This window comes from Peromyscus eremicus, chromosome 18, assembly GCF_949786415.1.
Source record: "Peromyscus eremicus chromosome 18, PerEre_H2_v1, whole genome shotgun sequence".
In the NCBI taxonomy this organism is placed as follows: Eukaryota; Metazoa; Chordata; class Mammalia; order Rodentia; family Cricetidae; genus Peromyscus; species Peromyscus eremicus.
In genome coordinates, this window is record NC_081434.1 from 11633701 (window position 1) to 11655232 (window position 21532).

The 21532-nt window shown below is 46.8% G+C and overlaps 1 protein-coding gene across 1 annotated transcript in view; it reads right to left on the bottom strand.

Annotated features, from left to right (window-relative positions):
- The window catches only part of Cpm (carboxypeptidase M), a 74621-nt gene that overhangs the window by 5239 nt on the left and 47850 nt on the right, over positions 1 to 21532 (bottom strand). Inside the window, exons 3-7 of the mRNA XM_059245519.1 lie at positions 21386 to 21479; positions 11564 to 11736; positions 9627 to 9811; positions 7834 to 8004; positions 4034 to 4186 (exon numbers count right to left, since the gene is read on the bottom strand). Coding sequence (XP_059101502.1) covers positions 4034 to 4186; positions 7834 to 8004; positions 9627 to 9811; positions 11564 to 11736; positions 21386 to 21479 — 776 coding nt within the window. The remainder of the gene's footprint in view (positions 1 to 4033; positions 4187 to 7833; positions 8005 to 9626; positions 9812 to 11563; positions 11737 to 21385; positions 21480 to 21532) is intronic.

Genomic DNA, 21532 nt, shown 5'->3' on the forward strand with positions numbered 1-21532 from the left:
GAAAATTAAATATACATATCAGATTTTGGGTCAGTGAAATGGCTCCGTGGGTAAAAGTGCTTGATGGGCAAGCCTTGGAACCCACAGTGGAAAGAGAGAAGAGACTCCCTAAAAACCTGCCCACTGAACTCCACATGTGTCCTGCCTGGCACAATAATAATAAAAATTGAAGAATTTAAAAGTAAATAAAACCTCTTATGGCACGTGGAAGAAATTTCCTCTTTAATGACTTAAGAAATATATTCCTAGTATTAATCTGTCTTAACAGTGTTAAGAGAGTAATTTTGATGCCTGTAAATCACAGCCGAGCTACAAGCCTGGTTTATAGCTTAAACTGGCTGGTTATTGGCTATTCAGTAGTTAGCACACACTATCAAAACAGAAGATCAGAAACAAGAATACCCATTCCTGTCATTTCCAAGTTGTTTACTCATTCATCACACTGTACTGACACATGATGGTGGTGAATGCTCTAAAGTCCCCAACAAAAACTACTCACTCACAAGATAGTTGTCAACATTTAAGGACTTCAGAGGTTTGTCTTCACACCAGGCAAACTAAGCGGGAAGCAAAATTATAACCACAATGTTGCTTGAACCAAGGAAGTGACTGATGGGGTCTTCTTTTTAGTAAGAGCAGCCCACATTTAATGAGCAATTACTGTGTTCCAGGCTGTATACTAAGGGCTACCGGTGCATATTCTCAATGACTCTTCACATCAACTCTTCAAGATGACAAGGCTGTTATCAGATTTTTACAGGGCCAAGGGAGTAACTAAGTGGTAAAATTCTTGTCTAGGAGGAAGCGTGATAAGCAATGGCCACAAAGCATGATAAGCAATCGCCAAGACGGCAAAACAAAACAAAATATTGCAAATGTGAAGAATAAGGCTTTGAGTGATTAAAATAACTTTCGTCTTTTTTTTTTTTTTTGGTGGTTCAAGGATCAAATCCATGCCCTCAACAACCTCCTTAGTCTTAAAAAAAAAAAAAAAAAAAAAAAAAAGATTTATTTATTACATACAGTGTTCTGCCTGCATATATGCCTGTAGGCCAGAAGAGGGCACCAGATCTCATACGGATGGTTGTAAGCCATCATGTGGGTGCTGGGAATTGAACTTAGGTCCTCTGGCTTAACCCCTGAGCCATCCTCCAGCCCCCATCCTTAGTCTTATGGTCACCTAAGTGGCAAAGCTGGACCTGAGATGCCAGTCTCTGGAATCCACACTAAACCCATTCTATTAGACTTGTCCGACTCCGAGACTCCAATGCCCCCCATGCTGGGGATCGAACCTAGGGCCTCCTGCATCCCAGGAAACTCTCCCCTGAACCACACCGGCCACATATTCCAGTTTGTCCCTCCAGTGACAAACAAGCCAGGGTATCTTAAAGTGAAGTCATTTGTGCCTAATGACATCCATGAAAAGCCACCGTGGTAACAAGACCTTGGGCTATCTGCAAATAGCTACACTCAGCCATTACTTGCCACGGAAGAAAACCACCGGGCACACATTCAACAGTGTCCTCTAGAAAAGATTGAGGGGAAAGGTGAAGGTCTTGACATTTAGTGACCAAGTCCTTATCTCGACCGTGAAGCAAACCTCTGACCCAGATGACCTGCCGAGGCCTTTCCTTCAGTTCCTGGCTCATTCCCCAGGGAATGGGTTCTCAAAGGCCACGTTTCCTTTCCACGGTGTCTGTGGAGGTCAGCTCCGCAAACCCATCTTCATGTGGCTTTTCCCTCTTTTGCCTTTTTATTCAAAGTCCCATTTGTATTTGTTCTTACTATTTACTCAGGGTACTGAAGTTGAAGACTGAAAAGAGACCTGTAGACCCACAGGTTCAGAAAGACCTACGATGGCAAGAGAGGGGAAAGCCAATGGTTGGAAAAAAAAATCAGCCCTGTTGTCAAACCTGAAGGTGCCAGGAGGGCACGAGCTTCCCTGGGAGACACACACGCACAGCCTCCTGAGTTCTCCATGGTAGAATCTGGAATCTGGTCACTATTCAGAGTGGGAGCCAGACAGTTCCCAGAAAAGTACTCCTTCAAGCCTGCTGATCATGCAGCACCCTGTTCTGGATCTGATGAAAGATCCATCTCTTGGTCCAACATGGTTCTGGAGCTCAGTACCTATCCAATTTCTCAGAGCCAGGTTGCTTAGTTATCGTGCGCGGGGGGGGGGGGGGGGGGGGGGGGGGGGGGGGGGGGGGGGGGGAGGGGGGGATTGTGGGGGGTAGGGTAAGCCATTCCTCAGCCTCTAGGTTCAGATCCGCCTTAGAGTGCAGGGGAGGGCCAGGGCAGCAGCTGGTCACTGTACTCTGCCTCCCAGGGAAGGACATTGCATGCCCAGAATTCAGACTTACCGTCTGAGCGACCTCGGGTGTTAACATCTCTAGATATCTTTCCCAGCCCACATCAAGAACATCCTCTAACACAGCCACACGGAACCACGGAGCCCAGGTTCAGACTGAGGTCTCCTGTGAGTCCCAGCAGCCCCTCTGAAGCCACAGAACAGGCTGGCGCGAAGCAGGGAGGATGTCTTGTTCCCAACTCTCAGTCGACCACACCCAAGTCTAGTGCTTTCTTGAGCTTTCAGAGAGGCCGCGTGACCAAAACCTGTGGCGTCTACACTGGCTCCTGTCCTCCCGGCCAGGCCCCTGTGCTACATACAGCGGAGGCTTTTCCATCCCAGATAGGGAAGGTAGAGACTTCCAGATGGGTCACCATCTCAGACTCAGAAGCCTCCTAGCACGCGGTGAACTGAATCAGTGGATGAATATGGTGTGACAAGGACCAGGGAGTACCGATAAAGGGGCACGTGCCTTCATCACCTACTTCAGGCAGGGCACTAATAGGGACCGAGACTTTCTATTAAGTAGTAACAACCACGCATCAGTAATTTTAAAGTTTCATTTTTTTTAATCAGAAAAAAATTCCTGTCTCAAACCACTAGGGGGCAGGGTTGAGACGCTAATAAACATACTGTTAAGTGAGTTCCCAGCTGATTAAAGGAACAGGCAGACAGACAAATATTCTCGATACAACACGATTAAATGGGCTTGTATTATTACTTCTGCATTGATACTAACACTACTTACGTTATAATTTGTGTGGTAATTTTTGGGCTGTACAGCTCCTTCACAGTCCTATCCTAGCAACACAGCGAGCAAGCCCGCCCTGACTCGGCATCTGCACAGCTAGATTAGAAGTCTACAGGGAAAGCTGTGAGGTGCAGAGACATGTCACGTCTGTCACACTTCCCCAATGACACCGACAAAGGGTGAGTTTCAGAAAAGAGTTCAGAGTAACACGATGAAGGATCGATATTGGGAGAACCCCGGTGGAACGGTTAAATTATTCCAGGACCCATGGGGACTCGGTGAAAGCTGAAATGTCAGAGTGACAGCCAAGGAAACAACAGAGCGATTACATAAGAGGGAGGGGGAAAGAGCCAATGAAGATGTCTGCAGTGTTCTGCAGATGCTGGTGAGATTTGGCTTTGGGTAAAAATTTTCACATTGATTTATTTATTGGGTGTTGGAGGCACACGTGTGTGTGTGTGTGTGTGTGTGTGTGTGTGTGTGTGTGTGTGTGTGTGTACCGTTTGCAGGAGTCAAGTCTCTCCTTCCACCCTGTGGGCTCCCAGGCTAACCTCAGGTCATCAGGCATGGTGCAGACACCTTCACCTGCGGATCCATCTAGGGGGCTCAGACTAGGCTTCTAATCGGAGATGTTGCAAAAGCCTATCATCAGGTCTTCCTGCTCTTTTGCCGGATTTATGTATCATTCAATATGTAAAGTTAGGGGCACCCTGAGCTTTCACACCCTCAGATCAAGTGAACACGAACCGTCCTGTCTTATGAACAGCCGGGCACAGCACCTCTCACACGCTGTGGATAAAATATTTAATCCAAACGCTTAGTCCTGGGACTGAAAACGAAGTCCTCCCCAAGCTCCCAAGAGGTTTTGTACATGCTTAACCCAAAGGTTCTAGGCATGCTGTGTGTGTTAACAAGAATTATTAGACACAAACCTAGGTGCACCTGTTTCATATATTCAATCAAAGAGGCTTTGTTATCATCCCAAAACAATGGCAGCTTCTCTTCTCGAGGATATTTACAGCAGGACAGCTCCAACGTAATTTCAAAACACTGGGCCCAGATGTAGTTGTAATCTTGCATTCCACCTAAAAACAAGCACATTTGATTTTTGTTAAAGTCTAACGCTGGAGAGGAGCCAAGTGTCACATGCCTAGGAAGTGTGTGAGCGAGACAGTGGCAAGGAAGTGCTTAGAAATGGAAAAAGAGGCGTCGGCTGTATTAACTAACATGTCACATCAGGGCTTCACATCTTTATCACCACGTGATCAGACAGACACAAAGAATCCCATGAGGTAACTGGGTTGGAGCTGACTGAAGTTTAGCTATGCACCAAAATTAAGTGAGAGGTGCAGAAAGATCCCTTTTTATTTTTTGAAATCTTACATTTCAAACAGTTTTTCCTTAAATTGCATTTTAAGTGGAAAGTACTAGGGATATGGCTGAGGGGCAGAAGTTATATCTTATATGGATACAAGCTAGAATAGGAATTCTTTCTTTTTTTTTTTAAGAGTAACTTATTTGGGAGAGGGAGGAGAGGAGATGATGTAAATCCAGTACTCATGTCCTCAGAAACATTTTCAATTAAAATTATCCCACAAAAAGAAAAAAAGAACCGTTTATTGACTATGCCACAAAAAGGCAGTGGGATAAGTAGTCTTACTACCTGCAGAAGGGGCTGCCCAGGACAGCGGAGTAAGATTCTTCTGAAAAATATTTCTGTAGAGCTGGAGAGAACACACAGCAGTTAAGAGTACTTGGTACTTTACCAGAAAACCCGAGTTCAGCTCCCAGAACCCACATCACGTGGCTAAAACCAGATATAACTCCAGCTCCAAGGATCTGACCCCTCCTGGCCTCCTCAGACACCTGCACACATGTGGCATACACCACACACACACACACACACACACACACACACACACACACACAATTTTAAAAAATTCTTTATAAAATATCTCTGTAAGCTATAAAATCCATGAACTAAATCCAAGAACCCTAGTTTTAGAGGAAATAATAATGTCTAATGTTTACTGAATATTCAGTCTTTTTGGTTCTTTCCAAAGACCTCTCTATCACCTCATCCAATCGGGACAGCAGTCCCTTCTTCAGGGTAGTAGCCATAGGTATTAAGTCACGCAGGTCCAGGGACTCTTGCCTGTGGGTGGCAGAGACCAGCTGGAAGCCACAGGGACCTGAGTCTGAGCCCAACAGGGTCCTTTCTCTGAGCCTTAGAAACATTTTGTCATAACGAGGGCCAAAGCCACAGGGCTCCTGCAAAATGGTTTCACCCTGGTCTCTGCCACCCACAGAAGACATTAGGAGACCCTACTTTCCAAAGGTTATAGTTAGAGCATATTTTGTTTGGTGTGAAGTTTCCTATGTGACATCTCTGGATTTATGTGTCTTAAAGTTTATGCCTGAAAACCCTGTATTTAACTGAGGAGATTTTAGAATCGTCTTCCCTGGTGGCATGTTGTATTTCATAGGAATGGACATCTTAGAGTTGATGAAATGCAGCACGTTTTCTGTTTCTTCTCTTGCTCCTGTACTGTACTGAAGTCTCACCATCATCCTGGGTAGGTGGCCCACCACTGAGCCACATCACCAGCCCTCTAGTAGCTTTGAAGGAAGTGGATTTTACCTTCTTACACCTGATACCTGGTCTGGTTTGAATAGGAAATGTCCTCCTGCAGGCTCATGTTTGGTCCTGGCAGAGGCAGGGTGGCATCTGTCCCGGGTCTGGCTAGTGGCCTCTGCTTCCTGATCTGCCAACGGCCCCACCCCCCGCCTCAACCCATCACGCCAGTGTGAGGTGAAGGAGAGTCTCCCTCCTCTAAGATGCATCTGTCATTGTCTGTGATGATAAAAGCAATTACTACAGTATTCGCCTGAGAAAATGCAAAAGGGCCTTCTCAGTTCCGCCAGGTATCGGAGAAGTTCAGTTTCAACAAAATGGTCAAGGGGTGGAGAGATGGCTGTGGTGTGTGTGTGTGTGTGTGTGTGTGTGTGTGTGTGTGTGTGTGTGAAGAGCACTGTCGGCAATTACAGAGGACCCAGGTTTGGGTCCCAGCACCCACACGGCAGCTCACAACCCTCTGTAACTCCAGCTCCAGGGGAGCTGACACCCTCTTCTGGCCTCTGTGGCACAGCACACATGTGGTTCCCAGACACACATGCAGGGAAAACACTCACATACATAAAATGAACACATAAATAAATCTTTTTTAAAAACTGAAAAAGAAAATGTCAAAATGTTAAGTAATCTATATAGACCCAGATTCTACTGACAAAGAATTCCTCTGTCCTTTCAATTTTCTTTTTTTTTAAGTTTATGGATTTTTTATTCCTCTCTGAATCCATTTACACACACACACACACACACACACACACACACACACACACACACTTGCAAATAACTCGCAACCACTTTGGGAATTTCCACACATCTGGATTTTCGTCTTGGCAGTCACAGTGGCCATGAAGGACAGTTGTGCCACGGAACAGAAGGTCCTTTGTCGAGACGGAGAGGGAGGTCCAGGACTCTGCTGGTGACCTGAGGTGGGTGGGAGCAGATCTCGAGCAGCGGGATGAATTTTAGGGTGCCTCCGTGTCTGGCGGGCCCCACTGCCTGCACACCATCAATTCTGGTCTATGCTTATTTACTTCGTCTGGAAAACTGGCAGCGGGCCACCAGACACAAAAGTACCAGTTTGTGCTAGATCACTAGACAGCCCATGCACCCGGAGTGACAGCTGGGGAAGGCGCCTGTGGAAATGGCCTGCGTGCAGACACGCAGGCTGTAGCTTGCTGTCGGTGGACCAGGCCGTAGTCTGGGAGGAAAGGCCACTCCTCTCTAGCATGAGGAAGCTCCTCCTGCCCCCTCTCTCCATCCCTCCTCGTGTTTTTCAGTATCTAGACTAGTCCCAGTTTCTATACACCCCTGGGCTTCCGTGTTGATGTCACTCTTTCTGATAAGTGTGAGCTAAGCCTGAGGGTGCGGGCCTGTAAATTCCAGCTGCTTGGGAGGCCGAGGCAGGGGATTTGAAAGTTCAAAGCCAGCCTGGGCAATTTAGTAAGCCCCTGTCTCCAAAGAGAAGTGAAAAGCGGGCTGGGGATACTTCAACAGAGCACTTCAAATCTGCACTTGGACGTGCAAAGCCCTGGCTTCACTGCCCAGTACTGCCAAGAAGACAAAACAGGACAGAACAACAGAGGAACAGCCTTCCTCTGAGTCCCTCCCTCCTCCATCATCACCCCTCCTTTGTCTGGCCATCTTTGGAAAGAGACTAGCCACATGGGCTGCACTCCTGCATGGTCATAATCAGTGGCAGCCTGGCGCCGGTCATCTTTGGCTGTAGACCCCTTATATATACAGTGTTCTGCCTGCACATATGCCTGCGGGCCAGAAGAGGGCGCCAGATCTCATTACAGATGATTGTGAGCCACCACGTGGTTGCTGGGAATTGAACTCAGGACCTCTGGAAGAACAGCCAATGCTCTTAACTGCTGAGCTGCAGAGTCAACAAACAAACGTCTGAGTGAGTGAAGGAGGCCCTGAGCAGTGAGGCCCGTGTCTGCTCATCTTCCAGAACTACCGGTCACCTCCACTGCTCCTGTGATATTATGGGATGGAGACCGACTGAGGGACTGCCTTGTGCCTTGAAGATCTTTTGACACTAGCTGGTAATGCCAGCCGAAGGTAACAAGGCAAAGACAAGGAAAAGGAGCTCACCTTGCAGCGGGTACCAGGAGTACCCATTAGTGATTCCATTGGGGAAGTTCCTTTTGTTTTTACACTGATCTCCCTTCGTCATATTGGGGTTCCGGGAGGCATAGGTATACGCGAGGTGTTGAAAGACGTCGTCATCTGGAGTTAGGCTTCGGGACAACAGCGTCCCCGTTGCTGCGTTGGAAAGACAAAGGGGCATGTACAACACACATCAGTTGATACAATCACAGACACAATCACAGCACATGCAGACAGCCTCCTTCCCTGCTTCTGCACACCCCCTGGGGTAGTTTGAATGTAACTGGCCTCCATAAACTCATGGGGAGAGGCACTAGTAGGAGGCGTGGCCTTGTTGGTGGAAGTGTGTCACTGTGGGGGTGGGCTTTGAGGTTTCTTTTGCTCAAGCTATATGCTTAGTGTGACACTCAGTTCACTTCCTGTGGGTCAAGATGTCGGACTCTCAGCTCCTTCTCCAGCACCGTGTCTGCCTGCATGCCACCATGCTTCCCGCCATGAGGATAATGGACTGAACCTCTGAAACTGTAAGCCACCCACAATGAAATGTTTTCCTTTGTAAGAGTTGCTGTGGTTATGGTGTCTCTTTATAGCAGTAGGAACCCTAACTGAGATATGCCATCCCCCCCCATCTTCTTTCTACTTTTTAACCAACAAGGGTATCATCTCACAAAATAGTCTAAAAATGAAGTCACTTCTTCATCATACTCGCCATTTTCTGGAGTTCAGCAACTCCCCTTAGGTGCTCCTAGAGGTTAATGGATGCTGCTGTCACACTTCCAATTCTTTTTAGTTGTTTGTTTTTTGAGACAGGGTAACTCTATGTAATCCTGGCTGACCTGGATCTTGCTCTGTAGACCAGGCTGGCCTTAAACTCATGGAGATCTGCCTGCCTCTGCCTCCTGAGTACTGGGATTAAAGGCGTGTACCACCATACCTGGCCCTTATACTTAAAACATCTCATGCAACAGACTCTAAGGCCGGGTTCTCGACCTCCCTGATGCTGTGACCCTTTAACACAGAACCTCATGCTGTGCTAACCCCCAACCATAAAATTATATTTGTTGCTACTTCATAACTGTGATTTTGCTACTGTTTTGAATCATAATGTGAATATTTGATAGGCAGGGCATCTGATATGCAACCCCGTGAAAAGGTCGTTGGACCTGCAAAGGGGTCGCCACCCACAGATTGAGAACCACCAGAGTCAACACTGTTCATGAGATTAAAAAAAAAAAAAAGGTAAACCATTCTGGTTTTATTTTCTTTTAGCCACTTGACCTACGTCTGTGAAACGATCTACGTCTGGCTGTCGGATTTCCCCCACGGGTATCTTGTTACTGGCTGTCATTTAAAGCCACACTGCCCATCCACTGTTGAAGAATTATAGGACGAGCTGGCCGTGTCATTCGGGCTGCACAGTGCTTGCCTAGCATGCACAAAGCCCTGGGTTTGAGCCCCGGTATTTCATAAATCAGGCCTGGTGGTGCATGCCTGTGAGGGTCAGAAGTTCAAGGCCACTCTCAGCTGCATAGTCTGTTACGGGCGTTCTGGTGCACATGAGATTCATTCTTACTCCTTTTCTTCCACAAACGAACAAACAACAACAAAAACCCAATGACAGGAAGGATTGCTCAGGGCTGGGGACAGCAAGGCTCTTTTTCCGGCCAGCCAGAGAAAGTTAAGCGAGGGTTGCAGGGTTCATTCTGCTCCTGAGGGGGTGGAGTGCTTGCAGCTCAGGTCTGCCAGAGCGGGGTGGGGGTGGGGGGGACATCACCCACCTTGCACACCATTGTCAAAGGGGTAGCTGGCCACCAGGGCACCGCCATGGAGATTCGCCGAGAGGACAAAAGTCTCCGTTTTCAGCCACTTCATGACGGCCAGCGTCTCAGGCTGCTTTGACACGTTATTGTTTTCAAAGGCATCGGGGAAGTTTCTGTTCAGGTCATAATTGTTGTAATTTTCCCTTTAAAAGAAAGGATTGTGTTTATTGGGGTGTGTGGGTGTGGGGGAGTGGGGTCTTGCTGTGCACAGACCTGAGACTTGGGTTCCAGGTGTTTCCCAGATGTGCATGCAAGCGCGCGCGCAGCAGATGATTGATGTGGGGACCTCTCACGAATCATACCTAAAGTTCCCGTCCCCTACTGTGTTGTGATTTGCTTTCCCGATGGGACATGAGCTACTGTGTCGCCAGGAGAAGGCTGGACAATTGTCTGCATTCTGGGACTTTTTGTTCTTGGAACACGGCCTTTTAGACACCGAGGCACCACGGGTAGCCACATGTGGGCTGTGCAGAACAATGAGGAACACAGGTGACAGCCAGAATTCCACGACGCCAGACACACGGCCCCAGGCTAACTGTCTCAGACCTGAGCTGAGGCCCCAGATGAAGCAGGGACTGACATCCATCCTGCTTTGCCCCTCTTAAATTCGGGACTTCTGGAACCAACAGTCCCTAAAAAGGCTCCAGTCACCACGCTTGGCAGATGGCTCCTTACCCTGCACCCGAGGGCAGAGACTGGTCACTTTATATAAACACGCCTCAGAACGCTGGCGTGACCATGCTTAGCTGTGCTAGGAAAGTTCAAGATGAAGGGACTCCAGTAGTGAGAGTTTACTTATTAATTTTTGGCAAACCCGATAAATTTATAAACCGTGCAAATACACGTTGTCTATAAAGCACAGAGAAACTCTAAACTCCCTGAGACACTTTGAAACAAAATACACTATTAGACCGGGCCATAACACCCACACTTCTTAGGGTACTGGATTAATAAACCAATGGGTCATTTGGGATGGTCTGTGTATGATGCTTAGGCATTGGTTCTCAACCCCGTGGGTCACGACACACTTGGGGAGGTCAAACAATCTTTTCACAGGGGCCGCATATCAGATATCCTGAATATCAGACATTTACATTATGATTCATAACAGTAGCAAGATTACAGTTATGAAGTCGCAACGAAATAATTTTATGGTTGGGGGTCACCACAGCACGAGGAGCTGGATTAAGGGGCTGCAGCACTGGGAAGGTGGAGAACCACTGTGCGAGGCCAATGCCGAGCTAACGATGAGAAACACAATGATAAACTGCCCTTAGTAGTTGCAGGTTAGTGGAGAGAAAGATAGTAAAGAAGAAATTAGACTTTAGGGGCCCGTGAGATGGGTTAACAGGTAACGTGCCCGATGCCAATCAAGCCAGGTGGCCTGAATTTGCTCCCCAGAACCCACCCACATGGTGAAAAGAAGAATCACCTCCCATAAGTTATTCTCCGATCTCTCCATGCCCACCGTGGCAGGCCCTCGATCATGCCCCACAAATAAATAAATAAACATAATAAAATTTGTACCACGAAGGGTCGGAAGGCACACAGGAGACTGAATACACGTTACACGTGTGGGGAAAGAGTCTTTGTGGGAATGCTGCTATTTGGGCAGTTGATGGGGGTGAAGAATGGAAATGGATGGACACAGTACCTGAGCTGAGAAAGCACCCGAGAGTTCCAGGAGAAAGAGAGAGGCCGAACGAAGCAGGGAGGGTGAGGACTGGTCAGTAGAGGTCGAGGGACTGGGTAGGCACCATGCACTGTCCTCCAGGATGGAGGCCTGAAGCGCCTCAGGGCACCCGTGACAAACACTGGCTCTGGGGTGCTTTATCGGGGGTGACTCCTCTCTCCAGGGCCGGTGGGTGCCTGATGGGAGAGCAAGCCCTCTTTACCTTCCGTTACTGTAGTAACAGTCGGGCTTCTTGACGGCTTCAAATCCATCGGGGTTCATGGACGGCATGATGTGGATCCGGGTGCTGTTGATTAGGTGTGTGATTTCGGCGTCTTTCCCGTGACTGGTCACCAGATAGTCGATCAGGTGGAGCAGCAACTCCCGCCCCACGGTCTGTGTGCAAAAGAGGCACGGGGCTATGGTTGTTAAGTCAGAAATAATGAGGAAAGAGTTCCCCAAAGCACAGCTCCTTCTGTAGGGGTCTCCACATTTGCTATCTTAGGTTAGAATTCATTTGTGAGATCATTGGTTTTCTTTTCTTTTTTTTTTCTTTTCTTTTTCTTCTCTCTCTCTCTCTCTCTCTCTCTCTCTCTCTCTCTCTCTCTCTCTCTCTCTCTCTCTTCCTTTTTTCCCCCCAAGACAGGGTTTCTTTGTGTAATAGCCTTGGTTGTCCTGAGCTCACTCTGTAGCCCAGGCTGGCCTCGAACTCACAGAGATCCCGCCTGGCTCTGCCTCCCGAGTGCTGGGATTAAAGGCGTGCGCGCCGCCGCCGCGCCGCCGCCGCCGCCGCCGCCGCCGCCACCACCACCACCACCACCACCACCACCCGGACACTGGGTTTTAATGTGGTTAATTTCATTAATTGATCTTAGGGTTGAAGCGGCTTTCAGAGTTCCATAGTCTCCTTTGGTAGCCCCTGCTTTTGTACAGCTGGGCTATTTTTCTGTATATTTCTGATTTTTGCATTCTCATGGCCATGGCAAATAATGACTTTATTATTTGCTTATTATCCACATACCATTCAGTTTTTGCCATCTGAATGTGTTATATGCTGGCATTTCCATTTTCTTCAAATATGCTCATTTTCTTGTTTACATGGAAAGTAAAACTTCTGGGCTGGAGAGAGGGATCTATAGGTAAGAGCACTGGGCTGCTCTTCCAGAGGACCCAGGTTCGATTCCCACATGGCAGCTCATAACTCCAGTGCCAGGGTCCAGTGCCCTCTTTTGGCCTCTGTCGGCACCAAGCACTAATGTGGTGCACATACAGGCAGGCAAAAGACCCAGACATAAAATGAAACTAATAATCAAAAATTAAAAATTAAAGCAAAACCAACTGATTCCAGCAGGTTGTCCTCTGACCGCCACATGTAAGCCCGTGACACGTGTGTGCCCAAACACTCGCACACACATACACACACACATGCACATACACATACCCCGTCTCTCTCAAGTACACCCAATAAATAACACATAATATAGAAACTAAAAAAAAAATCCAGAATATTAAACTCCCCATCCAGTTTTTTTTTTTAAGATTTATTTTATTTATTATGTATACAGTATTCTGCCTGCATGTGTCCCTGCAAGCCAGAAGAACTCAGGTCCTCTGGAAGAGCAGCCAGTGCTCTTAACCACTGAGCCATCTCTCCAGCCCTTCCCCATCCAGTTTTACTTCAGTTTTGTTTTCTGGTTAATACATTAAATTTGACTAAATTTCATGCATTTTACATACCGAATATGCCACACATTTTATTCTAGATTTTTAAACTTTTTGTTTAACTTTAAATTTTTTTTCTGTGTATGGCTGTTTTCTTGCATGTATGTCTGTGCACATGTGCATGGCAGGTGGGGCCAGAGACGGGCATCGGGTCCCCTGGAACTGGACTTGGGTGCTGGGAACTGAACCCGGGTCCTTTTGAAGAGAGGCCAGTGCTCTTAATTGCTGAGCCATCTCTCCAGCCTCCTCCCACATCCTCTGCCAGATTATTTTCATTTCTCCTGAAAGATATGAATTTCTAGAAAGATTTTGAAAATATTAACAACAGTCATTCTGGGTGATAGTTCCTGGATTGCTTCTCAATGCTTATTTTTCTAGTATCACGTTTGAAACTGGAGAAAACCCATGTTGTCTTCATAAAATAATAAAATAACGTTTCTTTCAGAGGAAATCCGTCTGTAACCAGAGAAGTATCTGTCTTAATATTCCAAAATAAATCCCTAATGCTTAACTACAGAAGGTTTAAAAAAAAAGTCTCATAAATATGAAGAAACAACCAGGCACCAGTTAGTTTAAAAGGCTGAGGCAAACACACACGATGTCTCAGAGGGAGTTAAACAAGATCCTCTTGTTATTTTCTTTATGGGGCCATATTTACTGCCCCTGTGATTTATGACAAATATTATTCAAATGTATTCTTCCCAGCCTGAATATAAATGCCTCAAATACTCCTTCATGTTTTATGTATAAACCTCCCTTTCTTCCTTAAGTTTAAGGCTTGGAGTATGAAACCTCGGGCTCTCAAACTTTAAGACAGAATGTGGTGAAACGGCCCCTCAGCTTAACCAGCTTTTCTCCACACTGACTTGCTAGAGACTGCAGACGGCTCATGAGGGTCCCCAAGAATGATGGCAGGTCCGAGAGACACGCCAGCTTCTGGGACACCCTCCCCAACCTCCCCCTTCTCTACTCAGCTCAGAGAGCAGAAAACAAATTCCTGATCAGTTTAGTTCAACTCAGCCAAGTGGAAGCTGGCCAGACAGGTAAAAATGAGTCCGAGTCTCAGTCTACAAATGCTTAGAAGTAGTGGAAAATTCTGAAAGAATCTCCATGACAGGTATTAGTGAGAGAGCAAGTGGAAAGGAGGAGGGAGAGAGAGCAGGAGAGAGAGAGAGAGAGAGAGAGAGAGAGAGAGAGAGAGAGAGAGAATGAAAGGAAGGGAGGAGAAAACTTGAACCAGGGGGAGTTGTTTTTAAAACTGCTCCCTGGGTGTGGTAGTGCCTGTCTTTAATCCCAGCACTCCCGAGGCAGAGGCAGGCAGGTCTCCGTGAGTCCAAGGCCAACCTGGTCTACAAAGTGAGTTCTAGACTAGACAGGACAGCATAGTGAGACTGTATCTCAAAAAACAAACAAACAAACAAAACAAAACAATCAAAAGCTATGCTGTAAGGCAGCTGGGGGTGGTGGTAGCAGCAATAAGTCTGTCCATTTGGGTTGTTGCAGGGTTAATCCATTTGTCTGATTGCATGGTCCTTCTTGCTCAAATGTTGGCCTAAATATTACACTATCTAGCGTGCTTTCTTTGTCCTCCGCGTCCGGGCTGCGGCCCCATTACATTGGACATCTCTGTTGCTAAAACAGGCTACAGTCTTGGAACTAACCACCCCTGCCCATTCCACTGAGGCCTTCAGAGGAGGGATCCCAACTGTTCTCCTCTGGACCCGGGTCCTCTGTACTGTCTTACCTAGCTTCTGCCATAGCAGGCATCCAATAAACAAATGCTAATAAATTACCGTTGCCAAACACGTTACAAGATCAGGACTCTTCTAAGGAAGAAGCAAGAGGCCCTAAGGGAGAGATGTGCACGTGATACATTTAGCCAAAAGACTTTCAGTGTTGAGCAGGTTTTGCAGAGTGAGAGCTGATATGATAGTTCTGCTATGGCAAGAACTCAGGGTATCTGGTCACATTAGGCCAAAGGGAGACAGAGAACAGGCTGATCATATGAGCAGTCTAACTAACACATACTTCAAATCAGATACTTCACCTGGAATACTCATTAGTTCTGCCTAAATCCCCAAACAAAGAATTATCCAAAGCCACACTGCCTACATGAGAACGCAGAACAGTAATAGGAAGAAAAAAGAAAAAAATCTGGGAAGTGACATTTGGAAGGGCAAATTTTACTGTTGGGTTTTGTTTTCATAAATGTGGAACCCTGACCATTGAACTACACACCTTCCAGGCCGTGTTAGTTTATTTTCTATTGTTGTGATAGACTCTATGACCAAAAGCAACTTGGGGAAGAAAGGTTTGAACTCATCTTACAGCTTGTAGTCCACTAGGAAGGAAGCCAGGGCAGGGGCCTGGAGGCAAGAACCGAAGCACAACCCAGGTTCACTGACACCGTCACAGTGCGCTGGACCCTCCCAAATTGATCATTGATAACATCCATAATGCTACTACATGTGATGGAGTTTTCAAAGTCTATAGCAAATAAACAACCAGAGTAAAAAACAATTCACTGCTATAAATTATGGGAAGGTCTGATACAAACCTTTAGAAAAAAAATCCCCTAAAAACCCTAGCGCCCCACCACTATAAAAAAAACAAACCAACCAGAACTGCAATTCAGTTAAACTTAACAACTATTCACTGAGTATTTATTTCTACGGTAATCAGGACACGGGCCCTGAGGTCAAGGGAACCTGATCTAGCGCCTGGGCTCCGACCTCCTCTTTGTTGCTGGGTTAGCTGAAGGCTTGGCCCTGGCTCCTTCAGCACAGTTGTGACCTGCCTAAGTACTTCCTCCTAAGAACAAGTAGAGATGGTTTATGAAACTGGAGATTGCGTGTGTCAATTTTTTTTTCTACAAAAATTTAAAAAGCACGGGCTAGAAAATAGGTCCCAAAACAGCGGGAAGAGCCTGTGGGAGAACAGGGGTCCCTCCCCTTGCTTCTCTCTGGCAATCCCACGGAGGCTGAGGATGTTAAACATCCCGGTGTCAGGGTGTGGCCGTGGCTTTCAGTCAAGCTTGATTTTAATTGGCTATATTTTTCTCCAAAGAAAGCCAGAAGCGGAAGGAAGAGCATGCATGCGCATGTACGCATGCGTGCGTGCGTGGTAATGGTGGTAAAAGTCCCACCCCTGACATGCCATGCATGCACCTCACGCCATGTGCGTGCATGCGTGTTTGCGTGGGAATGGTGGCAAAAGCAGTCCCACCTCTGACAGTCTCAAGGTGCCAGCTAGGAGAGTAGAGATTGGAGGAAGCTACCTCGAGATTAATATCTGGAAGAAGCCAGTTGGCAGGAAAAAAACCAGGAAGTCCTTCCCCATCTGGGCTTCATAAAAGAAACACAACAAAACCCCACCCTCTGCAGAGATCTCAGGGTGGCCCGTGCCCAGGAAGCATCAGCTACTGCTCTGCCTTTGAGAGCTAACTGGTTAGAGCAGCACACTGAGCTGATGTCACAGAAAAGACGTCAGACAGTGGCAAGGCCACCGAAAACAAGTGAGACACCCTCGCTCGGGGCTCATCCGGAGTACCTCCATCTGAACTTGGTAAGGAGAGACGTGGAAGTGTACAAAACAAGAATGGGTTTTATAAAAGTCTCACTTCTTACGTAGCCACACTTGCCTGCAAATGGCCATTTTAAGTTTGTTTTTGCCTCCTATAGTTTGCTTTTTATAGTCTCGAGTGCGAGCTAGCTCGGCCCAGCATCAACCGAATTAGCCCTGAGGAGTTCCCAAGATGTGTAGTAGTAGCCAAACGCATTTCACCTACGTCGGCAAACACTTGTGTTTTAGTTCCATTTCATTGCTCTGATAAAATACCCCAACAAGAAGCAACTCAGGGGGACCGGGGATCAGTAGACCTACAATTCCAGGCTGCAGTCCATCGTTTTGGAGGAGACAAAGTAAAGGACCCAAGGAGGCTGGTCACATCACATCCACAGTCAGGAGCAGAAAGCAGGCATGTATACACGCCCACTCACTTGTTTACTTGTGCTTAACTTAGTCCCTTCCCACTTTTGAGACTGGGGTCTCACTCGGTAGTCCTAGGCTGGGCTGGAACTCAGAGACCAGAGATCTGCCTCCTGAGTGCTGGGGTTAAAGGTGTGAGCCACCAGGCCAGCGATTTCTCCATTCTTACATAGTTCAAGATTCCCTGCCTAGGGAATGGTGCCACCCACAGTGGACAAGGTCTTCCCTTATTAACACAATCCTTAAAGACATATCCACAGGCCAAACCCAATGTACCCAATCCTTCATCGAGACTCTTTCCAGGTGGCTCTGGGTTGTGACAAGTGGACAATTACACCTTGGATCTTACTTTTAGAATCACATAACCAGGTGACAAGGGCCATAGTTATACTGTAAGGGAGCAATCCCAGAATCTGGTTTCTGCAGTAGGAGACCCACTGAACTGGCCTCTTCTGTAAGCCTAGTAGCATAAAAAGATTCTTCAAGTGCTATTTGGGAGAAGAATGAAGGACATGTCCTCAAGATAGGATTCATGGTTCTGGACTGGATCCTGATTTGGACAGTTTTGAAGACAACCTGAGAATCTCTAGAAGGCAGGAGTAAGGTAAAGAGAGGACAGACATTTGTTGATACGAAAGGGTCCTAAAATGTTGCAGAGGGCAAAAGAGTGTGGTAAAAGCACACACTCTACACATCTATCTGAAAGGATAAAAATGATAAGGAATTAAAGTTCTTGTTTTCGGAATGTCAAGATACAATGTTTCCTTTTTTTTTTTGGTTTTTTGAGATAGGGTTTCTCCATGTAGTTTTGGTGCCTGTCCTGGATCTCGCTCTATAGATCAGGCTGGCCTCGAACTCACAGAGATCTGCCTGGCTCTGCCTCCCGAGTGCTGGGATTAAAGGCGTGCGCCACCACCACCACCACCACCACCACCACCACCACCACCACCCGGCTCAATGTTTCCTTTTGTAGTTTAAAAGGCATGTGTATGTTGAATTTGTAATAATGGATTTTTTTTTAAAGAGCCACTGGCTTTCTCTTAGTTTTTTTAAAAATAAGTTGCAATTTTTGTCTTTAATATTTTTAAGCTTTTCAAGGAATAATAACCAGGTGAAGCTGGAAGGCAGTATTTTTCCAATACCTTTTAAAGACATGTATCGTAGGATGGCTTTGAACTTGCTATGTAACTTAGGATCATCTCAAGCTTCTGATCCTCCTGCCTTCTCCACCCCAGTACTGGGATTGTGGGCTTGGGCCGCCATGTCTAATTTAATGAGTGTGGGTGCTGGAGATTGAACCTTAGGGCTTTAGGAATGGTAAGTAAATATTCTACCAACTGAGCTACACCCCAGCCAGGCAGTACTTGCACCTACTGAAGGAAAGCTAACATTATTATTATTATTTTAAATGTACATTTATTTATTTACTTAATTTGTGTGTATGTGTGCGCATCTGTCTATCTGTCTGTCTATCTATCTGTCTGTTTGTGTAGGTGCACATGTCCCAGGGTATGTGGAGGTTGGAGGATGTCTTTTGGAAGTCTGATCTCTCCTTCTACCACCCGGGTCCTGGGGATCAAGCTCAGGTCATCAGCCTTGGCAGCAGGTGCCTTTACCCCCGTGAGCCACCTCCCTGGTCCCTAACATTATTATTTTAATGTAAAGATACATGGTTTTCAAAGAAGGCATTAAAGAGACAAAGTGGAAATTCACAAGGGGACAGAAATGGGCCCTGATGCTGCAACTAATCTCGTCAAGCAAATAGAACCAATTATGGACCCCCCCCTCTCCACCATATGGTGGTGTCTAGGGGAGAGAGGAAATGTCCTCAAAAAAAATTGTGTGGTACATTTGGTCTGCCACGCCACTCAGTGTGTATGCGTCCTACAGGAATTCACTATAAGGTCCTAAACTTCTGGAAGCGCTAAAGATCCTGGGGTCAGAGGTTCAACTTTATATCAGGAAAGCAAGAAATACCTCTAAAGAAGGGATAAAGCCACTGCCCAAGATGTTAGCTACGTTGATTTTTAGGAGGACTGAAATCATCAAGAATTGAAGATACTTTCAGTTCCAAAAGATCTAAGAGGAACACGGTGGGGCTCAGATTTTATGCCCAGAGTAATTCCTCTGCTTCCAGGTAGGTCGTCCCTGTCTCCAGCTCCTGGAGGCACCAGTAGAGGGGCAGAATAACACATTTAATAGGCCCGTAGAGCCCACAGCCACAGCCATTCACTGGGACATAGAAGGCATTCATTCACAATCCTTCAGATCCCCACTCAGAACAGACGAAGGCTTTCTCCGCCACCCCTCCACCCCAAATCCATTCTCAGAGTTCCTTAAAGACTGGGGGTGAAGTGGAGAGTCTGGGTTTGATGGGACATAGTGATGCTCCGGAGAGAGAGGACCAAGAGTTTGTGAAAGAACACAGGAAGGACAAGCAACCATAGCTAGACAGGGAGAGAGAGACCACGCTCCTCTCTGGAAGTTTCAGTGCTGAGGATTAATTTCCCAGCAGCAGCCTGTGACCTCTGAATCCCCGGGAAGTCAATAAATAACTTCCTGAAGACAATGGGTGCCACCTGTCTCATATTAAAAATGGACTCCAGGGACCCTTGATCAATGGACTAGATAGGAAAAGGAAGTCTGGGTTGCTGTGTGGAACAGACAACCGTTCATTAAAAGCAATTTTGGGCAGACTCCCAGCAACATAAAGTCTTTTAAAGAAACAGTCCATTAGGATTAGGATTAAAAAAACAAAACAAAACAAAACAAAACCAAAAAAATAGTTGCATTGTTCTTTACCCACCCCAAATCAAGTTCCTTTCTTGCAAACATGTATTTGCATTTTAACTCTGGCTGCAAGAAACATCCTCTCAGCAGGACGGGTTGGGTGACATGCTTGTCAAGGGCTGGCCGTGTGTGTCACAGAGGGTGGAGCCCAGGTCCTACAGAACCAGAGCTTGAGGAGGTTAAATCGGGTCACAAGGTTCAGCATTGATGAGAGCATCCCACTCCAGCTATTGCAAACGGAGAATGATTTGGTAACAAGCAGGCTGTGCTTCCTGCCATATGCACTGACTCTGAAATTTCTAAAGGCTAAAAATGCACTTTATATTTGGTACCTCATACATCCCCTATCAATTTCCCTTACTGTGGTAACTGGGTGCTACCATTCCTTCCTCAGCTGTATGTGGAGTCTGGTATACAGAAAACACTGAAAGTATCCAGAGGAAGCAAGGTGGGAAAAACCAACTCCTGGTTGGTTTTCTGTCAACTTGATACAAGCTAGGGTCATGTGGGAAGAGGGAACCTGAGTTGAGCAAATGCCTCCATTAGAATAGCCCGTAGGCGGCGTTTTCTTGAGTAATGAATGATGTGGGAGGGCCCAGCCCACTGTGGGCGGTGCCAACCCCTAGGCAGGTGGTCTTGGGACATATGAGAAAGGAAGCTGACTGTGAGCTAGGGAAAGAGGCTGTAAGTAGCTTTTTCTTCAGGATCTCTGCTTCAGTTCCTGTCCTGAGCTCCTGCCCTGACTTCTCTCAATGACCCGGAATAAAACTCCCCCCACCCCCCACTCCAAGTTGCTTTTGGTCATGGTCTTCGGCACTGAAAAAGAGAGCAAACTGGGGCGCGAGCCATTGTTACAAGAGTGGTAAAAAAGGTATTTTGTGGAACAAAATAAAAAGTGTTCATCTCCTCTCATTTGGAAAAAAACCATACTAAAGAGTCTAAGTGTGGTGATTGGATGGTGGTTGGAAGGAACGCTGTGTGCATCTAAGCTTGCACCCCGAAGGCACCGGAGCTGTGATGGACAGCTCCGAACGCCATGTTTGTGGGCTGGAGGAGCAGCTCAGGGACGAAGTACTTGCCTAGAAAGCATGAGACCTGGTTTCAATCCCTAGCACCATAAATGAATAAATAAAGATTAAAATGAAAAATGAAAAACTAAAAATGCCAGATGCTGGGAGTCTGGATGACTATTTGGTGTCTCCTCATCGCTTTGAGTTCAAGTACAACAGAACCCCTGTGCTGGGTTTCCTAAACATCGACAGGAGATAGGAAATCAACCCAGAAGGGAGCCGCTGGACAGGGCTGGAGGCAGCTCACAGGGCCAACACAAAAGCAGCTCTGGTTACTCTCTCAAGGGACCAAATGTACAGCCACATTGTCTGATGTTGCTTGGGCTGGCCCCCTCAATTTCCTCCCAGGCCTCCCAGGGAAGACCTCTCGGGCCCTGGCTGCTTGACTATGATGCGTGATCCTCATCCAGGCTTTCTCGTCAGTGTTGACACAAGACCATGAGAAACCTGAGGGAAATTTCACCCAGGGTACATACCTCATCCCCGTGCATATTAGCCACGTATTTGAATTCTGGAATTCCAACTCTGTGTTCCTTTGGAGACTGGCCCACGATGAGAACCCACAGGTTTCTACCTTCACAGGGAAGAAGGAGAGAAAAAGAAGAGAAAAATAAGTTATCTCA